At 38.7% G+C, this 8,708-nt stretch overlaps 1 protein-coding gene across 1 annotated transcript; it reads left to right on the top strand.

The window, feature by feature from the left end:
• Positions 1-6,447: 6,447 nt before the first annotated feature.
• LOC116599508 (olfactory receptor 5B12-like) lies at positions 6,448-7,401 on the top strand. The gene has a single exon (XM_032359380.1). It carries the CDS (start codon positions 6,448-6,450, stop codon positions 7,399-7,401), a length of 954 nt encoding a protein of 317 aa, XP_032215271.1.
• The last annotated feature ends 1,307 nt before the right edge of the window (positions 7,402-8,708 follow it).

The following is an 8,708-nucleotide window of genomic DNA, read 5'->3' as shown; positions in this document are numbered from 1 at the left end:
TTGTGTAAACCTGGTGATTCACAGACCAGTACCCCTGGGGCTAATAATTCATTATATGTTAATAAAAAATAAAAAATTAAAAATAAATAAAAATAAAAACCATCTATGAAAAGCTCCCCCTAAAAAATAGTAGACTTTTGAATAGTAGACTTTGGAATGTTGAATCTTATGTTATGTGAATTATACCTTAATAAAATATATTGCAAATAAAAAGAATGAAACTGAGCCCCTTCTTCAGACCACATACAAAAATTAACTCAAGGGCGCCCGGGTGGCTCAGTGGGTTAAGCCGCTGCCTTCGGCTCAGGTCATGATCTCAGGGTCCTGGGATCGAGGCCCGCATCGGGCTCTCTGCTCAGCGGGGAGCCTGCTTCCCTCTCTCTCTCTGCCTGCCTCTCTGTCTATTTGTGATCTTTCTCTGTCAAATAAATAAAATCTTTAAAAAATAAAAAATAAAAAATTTAAAAAAATTTAAAAAAAAATTAACTCAAAATATAAACCTGAATGTAAAAGTTACATCTCTAAGACTCCTGGGAGAAAATATAGGAATAAATTTTCATAAAATTTGGTTGGAGAAAGCCTTTTTATGTATACCACCAAAGCACAAGCAACAAGAGAAAAGATATATATATTGGGTTTCATCAAAATTAAAATATTTGTACTTCAGAAAGCACCATCTAGAAAATTATAGGTCAATCTAGTGAGTGAAAGGAACTATTTGAAATCTTATATCATATCAAAATCTGACAAGAAGGAATAAAGTATTGGTACATGGTAAAAACAGGATGAACCTTGAAAACATTATCCTAAGTGAAAGAAGCCACTCACAAATGATCACATATTGTATGATTCTATTTATATGAAATTTCTGTACAAGGCAAATCAATAAAGACTGAATTAGCTTTGTGGTGACCTAGGGCTGGGGTGCAGGTGGAAGACACTGGGAGTGACTGATAATCAGTACAGTTTCTTTTTCATGTGATGACAATGTTCTCAAGTCTACTGTGGCGATGGTTGCACAACATTGAACATGCTAAAAATTCACTGAATGACAAACATCAATGAGTGAATTTAATTTTTTAAGAATTTAAGAATTTTAAGAATTATCTCAAGAGTATGCACAAGTTAGGGGAGGGGTGGAAGGAAAGAGAGACTCTCACACAGATCCCATGCTAAGCATGAAGCCCAATGGGGGACTCAATCTCATGACCTTGAGATCATGACCTAAGCCAAAATCAAGAGTGGGATGCTCAACTGACTGAGACACACAGGCATCCCAACAGGTGAATTTTATAGTCTGTTAATTATATAACCATAAATTTTAAAAAGAGGTAATAAATGATAAGGGAACCAGTACTCAAGGGTCTGTTTAAAAAAATGAAAGAAAGAAAGAAAGAGAGAAAGAGAGAAAGAAAACAAAAGAAAACAAAAGAAAAGAAAAGAAGAAAAGGAAGCCACACAGACAACAAAACACACATAGCTTATTATATGCATATTAGGCAGGATAGACTCTGTCATTTGCAGTAGCAAATCAGTCCCAAAGTCCAGTGATTTGACACAGCAAAGATTTATTTCTTACTTCTGCTACTACATGTGCCTCACAGGTTATGCTGGAAAGGAGAAGTCTCTCTGCATCTGTTCATTCAAACACTAGGGCTGATGGAGGCTTTGTCATCTGTAGCTACACCTTCTGGAAGAAGGAGCCACCTCAAGTACCATGGCAGAGGAGAGGGATTCCATAGTTGTTTGCTGGCTATTCTATATTATAATCCAGAAATGGGTTCTCTTCCTGTCCAACCCATTACATAGAACTAGTTCATGGCTCTACCTAGCTGCTAGGGGACAAGGAAATGTGGGGAGCTGATGCAATGTTTGAGCACCACTATTTTTGTTCCACATAATGTATCATTTTTTACTAATGATAAAGTTGTAACATTAAAATTATTGACCTCTTGATATGTGTTAGACATCTCATTTAATCTTTAGGATGCTCTTATGAGGTATAGTATTGCCTTTCTTTTTATAGGTGATACTTTGAAGTTTTGACAAACTGAATAATTTGGCCAGGATCACCCTGCAATTGGTGGCAGAACTAGAATCTGAAGGTGGGCCCCATGACTGCACAGCTCAAACTCGCACCAGCTATATTGCACATCATTGATGAAGGAGACATAATTCTGCCTGGTGCTTGTTTCTGGTCAAAGATGACTATACAGAAGAAAGAATGGATCCGTACCCTTAGTTTCAAAAATAGAGAGGGAAATTCCCCCCGAAATAGGCCTAAATCAGTTCTGTAGGATAAGATAAATGAGTATTTTGTTTTAAAAAAAAAAAAAAATTCCTGCAGAGGCACCTGGATGGCTCAGTCGGTTAAGTGTCTGAGGCTTGACTTTGGATCAGGTCATGATCTCAGGATTGTGAGATCAAGCCCCATGCTGGGCCCTGAGCTCAGTGTAAAGTCTGCTCAAGACTCTCCTTCCCCCTCTCCCTCGGCCTCTCTCCACCACTCTCTCTACCTCTCTCTCAAATAAATAAATAAAATCTTCAAAAACTAATTTTAAAATATAAATAAATAAATAACATTCCTGGAGACGATTGTAGGCCTTTAAGAAAGATGTAGATTTGAGAAAGCTTGCGTGGGTTCCCAACATCACCTAAGCCAAGATCTTAGTGAGGTTTTTATTTTTGTTGCCTAGCATGGCTATGGTACTGCTGATTTGCTGATTGGCGGCTCCTCTCTCTAAGCGTCCATTCCCCTGTGCCTTCAAAAACACTATCAGCTAAAATACACCCAGACATGATCCTCTGATAACTCCCATCAGATTCAGGTCAAGGGGCCAATCCTGGATCTGGAGCCTCCTGAGATATCCACTCACACAACCCTAAAATTCTCCCGAGATCTTTGGTGTGAAAAGATCGTGTTGAGATCATATCTCAACCCTGGTATTTGTAAGAGCACAAGTTATGTTCCACAACACAGTGCTCCACAGGCGGGGAAGAAGCTTCTCTAGCATGATGTTTTCCTGGATGTGGACTTCTGGTCAACAGTGTGGCCATGACGGTTTTCCATACTCCCTACCTTGTACCCTCATTTGTCTGTTCCTAGGACAAAAGTAAGTATCAAGAAAACACACAACTGTAGCCGATTAGAAAGGAAAGGGCTCTAGAGGATCTAACCATGTTCATTTTACAAATGTGGAAAACAAATTTGGCTGGTCATCCACCACTCTTTCCACTGATTGCAGTCAGATGTCTTAAATGAGTGGTTGGGGTGACAGAGTGAAAAAAGGAGACCATGCCTCTTTATTCCTTTTATGTAGAGCATGCTAGAGGAATAGCAGTGCAAATATATCTTCCTTTCTGAATCTCGAGTGTTGTAGAACTTTTAACATCTGTTTGGGTATCTTGAGCATAAAGTCATTTTCTTTGGAAATGTCAAAGTTTGGACTTTTAGTATTAATGGCTTAATATTCTGCATAACCAAGAGAAGAGATAAACCATGGAAAGTAATGGCTCAGGTTACTTAACTAGAATGTTTGCATCTTTTAAGCTTTTCAGAGAACTTTCATATTCAGAATTGGATGTGTATTTGTGGTACAGTCGTACCCATACCCCTACATCTCAAACTCCTGCATCAAAAGAAGCTGTTTTGTATCCTATTATATCTACAAACAGTATAGAAGAGATATTTGGTCAATATGTTGGCCATTCTTGGTACATCAGTTACAGAAATTTACTTTTTTCTCAAAAATAAATGCAATTGGATTCACATTTTTGTGTATTTGGGCCAAATTTGGAAATTCTAGCAAGGACAGACGTTTAAGAATTGAGAGGAAAAAATTTGAGGAACAAGTCTCTTGTTAATAAGGCGTTCTGGCACATTCCAGGCACTTTCACAATCATTTTTTCATTCTTTATACATGCTTTTATAAAAGCATTTATCACCTTGGGGGGATAACTTCTAGAGCTGACTCACTCTACCCCTTTAAAAAATCAGGAATCTTGTTATTCATTATGTAATGTCAGCTGCTGGTACAGAGGGGGCTTATGTGCAAAGCCAGCTATGAAGAGAACAGAAGGGAATTATCATTGTATACATGCCGTGTGCTAGGCATGGTGATGGTAGAGCTCCATAAATCATTTAATTTCAACTTTTCAGCTATGTAAAATAGATACATTGGGCATTACATGAACTAGGTCTTTCACAGACAACATACTGAGGGTTTGCAGAGTGTACGTAACGTCCCCAAGATTACAGCCCATCTTGGTTGCTAATCAGTGAGTGGCATTTATCTATACTTATATGCCTCTATTATATATTGCATAAATAGTCACCTTGTGCTCTTCTTCTAAATGGTTGTATTAGATCTATCATCTGATGCATTTTTTCTACTCTTTCGTTTAAGGCTCAGTTCTATCAGTCTCATTTCTGCCAACTACTTTTTTTTAATTAAATTAATTTATTTTCAGAAAAACAATATTCATTATTTTTTCACCACACCCAGTTCTCCATGCAATCTGTGCCCTCTATAATACCCACCATCTGGTACCCCGACCTCCCACCGTCCCCCGCCACTTCAATCTACTTTTGCACATCACTCTTTAATTGAGATTTTGATTGTGCCATGTATTTTGCTAATTACCAATACCTCTCTATTTATAATTGCCTATTTATACAATTGTGCTTGCCAATTTGTGCTTTTATCCATGATGCTTCTTCTGCCTGGTATACTAATAATGGTATTAACGCTTGAATTACTTCAGTACTTGTTGTATAATTGACATTATTTTAAGTGTTTTGTATGAACTAAGTTATTCCATTCATCTACCTCAAAAGATGAAAATTGTGATTATTCCCACTTGAAAGATCAGGATCCTGAACCTCAGGAAAGATGATTAACTTGATGCACTATTTTGAGAGGATTGCTTAGTATTATGGATCTTAGACAATATTAGCTGGGTTCAAATCCCCCTTCTACCACCACATTTGCTAGTTAGGCAAGTAACCTACTTCTTTCAGCCTCAGTTCCATGTAAAGTAAAAGTAGGGGTAATAATAGTATTTGCCTCCCAAAGTTGCTAAATGAGTTAATATATGTGACTAGCTTAGAACAGTTTCCAGATACAAAGTGAGTACTATGTAACTATTTGTTATTATAACAACTAATAAATTGTTATTACATTTCTTGTGTGTCCAAAGCCACAACTCAGGAGTAATAATCTCCAGAGCATTTTTCTTGGTCCTGTTTTGGGCTAACCATACACCCTTTCTACTTCCAAGGTGCCCTGGAAATACATACCTCTACTTTAGGAATATGTTATGATGAACATATCTTTTGGATAATAGGTCTCTAGCACTAGGCTAATCTTAAAGGCAGTGTTATATCATTTCCTTCCTTCAATATTAAAAATTTTTAATCCAGTAGAAATGAATGTGATAGATTCCAGAATCAAAAGTCTCTTGGGTTGAAGAGGGCTTCTCATATTTATACCCATGGCAGCTATGGTAAGCTGTTAGCTAAGCTGCTACTGGAGGTAAGCACAACTAGATACACCAGATAACTTGGATGGACCTCCACGGCTTGGCTGAGGATGCAAAGTCTCTAGGTGAGAATGAAAGTAACTCTTCCATCTCCCCCAGTTCTCCCTTCCCATGAATAAAGCAAAGACATGGATGGTGGTAGGAGACGGGAAACATCAGCCTAGGAGAAAAATAAAGACTGTGACAAAGAGAGAAAACAACTAAAATTTTGCTTCCACCTTTTGAAAAACAATCCTCCTTTTTTAGAGCTCCTGAAAGATGCCAAAATATCACTAAGAATGTGCCAGAAATCATGAAGTTTTCTTCAGGGGCCAGTGGTAATGTGGAACATTACCCAATTAAGAATAGAGCACCCAATTAAGGGCCCTCATGAATTAGAGTAGAGCAGGGTCCCAAATCACTGTATATCTTCAGCTATTATGAACAAGTCAGTGAGAGGTCCCTCAGAGACAGGAAATGTATTTGATGAAGCTTGTTGTATCATATGCCAATGACTTTCTTTTCTTTTCTGTTGATTAAGCTTTTATGTACTTGTAACAGGAGTGTTTGCAAGGTATGGCAAGTTAGTGGGAAAGAGTCCTATTGGTTAATCCTATTGGTTTACTGTAATAATATATACCATAGTGTAGGTGAGCTGAAATGTGCCTTCAGGATCATACTGTATTCCCCTTGTGGCAGCACAGTCAGCAAGGATATTCCAGTGTCCTTCCACATCACTTCTAGATGAAGAGCCTTGCTCAACCCACCCCTCCTCAGTGTTCAGTCAAACTTGTTGTACATGGGCTCCTGCTCTTGACAGAAAGCTGATTGAGACCCTGTTCACAGTTAGCTGCTATGCTAGGGATCAAATAGAATTATCTTGTGTGTGCTTATCTTGTCATAGGTGCCTCTTATGATGATTCCCAAATGATTTTGATGGAGAACATTTCAGAGGTAACTCAATTCATTCTTGTGGGGTTAACAGATGCCCCAGAGTTGCAAGTTCCTTTATTTATGGTCTTCACCATCATTTACTTCATCATTCTGGTTGGGAACATTGGGATGATTGTGTTGATCCTGTTGGACTCTCGTCTCCACACTCCCATGTACTTCTTCCTCAGCAACCTCTCTCTTGTGGACTGTGTTTATGCCTCAGCTGTCACTCCCAAGGTAATGGTGGGGTTTTCCACAGGAGATAAAATCATATCCTACAATGCATGTGCTGCCCAGATGTTCTTCTTTTCAGCCTTCGCCACTATCGAAAGTTTCCTCTTGTCCTCAATGGCCTTTGACCGCCACGCAGCCATGTGCAAACCCCTACATTACACCACCACCATGACAAGTGCTATGTGTACCTCCCTGGTCACTGGCTCCTACATCTGTGGACTATTACAGTCTTCCATCCATGTTGCCCTCACCTTCCACCTCTCCTTCTGTCATTCCAACATAATTAATCACTTTTTCTGTGACATTCCTCCACTGCTGGCTCTCTCTTGCTCTGATATCCACATAAATGAGATTGTCCTCTTTACATTGGCAGCATTCAATGTCTTTTTCACCCTCTTGGTTATCTTGAACTCTTATCTGCTCATTTTTATTGCTATCCTGAGGATGCGCTCAGCTGAGGGACAGAAGAAGGCTTTCTCCACCTGTGTGTCTCACCTGACCACTGTTTCCATCTTCTATGGGACAATAATCTTCATGTACTTACAGCCAAGTTCTAGTCATTCCATGGACACAGACAAAATGGCATCAGTGTTCTACACTATGGTCATCCCCATGCTAAACCCTTTGGTCTACAGCCTAAGGAACAAAGAGGTCAAGAATGCATTTCAGAAGGTGGTTGGAAAAGCAAAGTCTTCACTGGGTTTAGCCTACTAGTTAAAAATAACATGCAGGGTGCCTGGGTGGCCCAGTTGATTAAGCGACTGCCTTCAGCTCAGATCATGATCCCAGAGTCCTGGGATCGAGTCCCGCATCAGGCTCCCATCTCCATGGGTAGTCTGTTTCTCCCTCTGACCTTCTCTTCTTTCATGCTGTCTCTCACTCTCTCAAATAAATAAAAAAGTCTTTAAAAAAATAACATGCAAACCATGTGATATTTCTATTGGACTTCTAGTATCTAAGAATATTTTTGTGAATTTTAATTCTTTCTTGTCTTTCATTTCTCTAAGAAGTTCCCTTCCAAATGAGACTGGTTCTGTTCATGCTTTGGTAATATGAGAGGGTAGGAAAAATTTTGGATATCTTTTTCCAGATGTTGCTTCTATCTTAAAATAAAGATTATAGTCCTGGATACTATAAAATCTTGGACTACCTTGGTCTAAAGAGCTTTGCATATGAATCTCTTAAGTGTATGATACCAGAATTACATTTCTAATTACTAGTTTTTAAAATAACTATGATTTTTGTACATGATATAGAGGCATGTTTCTAAGATTTTCATGCTCTTAAAAATTACCTTGAGAGACATTGAAAAGTAGAATTATAGGAGCTATCCAGATAATCTAATTTAGTATATTACTGGTATAGCCTAGAAATCTGTAGAATTATCCCCCACTATCCATATATATCTGGATCCTGAACTTAGCAAAAATGCCAGTGGTGAACATTGATAATAAGGGATACTATTTGAGCTTAATCTATTTAGTCCCTGCATTTCAGAGAGAAAAACAGTTCAGAACATTAAAATATATCCATACCTGTCCCTTAACTGAGTTCTCATAAAGTTCATGTAAGAGACTATGGATAGGGAGGACTGCCTGGATTCTTAACAAGTTTCTCCTGTATTTCGAATGAGTTAGGTGAGCAGGTCACACTTTGAGAACTGTTTCCCTAGAGCAGCAGTGCAAAAGCACTCTTGCAAGACCAGCAACATCAGCTTCACCTGGAATTTTTTATGAGAGCCAATTATAGAAATCCCCCACCCCAGACCAACAGCTTCAGAAACTCTAGGAGTATAGCACAACTATTTGTGAACTATCAAGTCCTCCTGGTGACTCTGAAAGGTTTGGAAACCACAAGACTCACGCTAGAAACACTAATCTGGAACAGGGGTTCTCAACCTTGGCTGCCCATGACAATAATCTAGAGGAGATTTTTCAAATACCACTGCCTGAATCCACCTCCAGTGTAGGTTGGATGGATCTAAGGATAAGACCTGAACACCAAGAGATTGTCAAATTCAG

This window comes from Mustela erminea, chromosome 9, assembly GCF_009829155.1.
Source record: "Mustela erminea isolate mMusErm1 chromosome 9, mMusErm1.Pri, whole genome shotgun sequence".
Lineage (NCBI taxonomy): Eukaryota > Metazoa > Chordata > Mammalia > Carnivora > Mustelidae > Mustela > Mustela erminea.
Note: the sequence above shows the minus strand (reverse complement) of the source record. Positions and strands in the feature narration are given on the sequence as shown.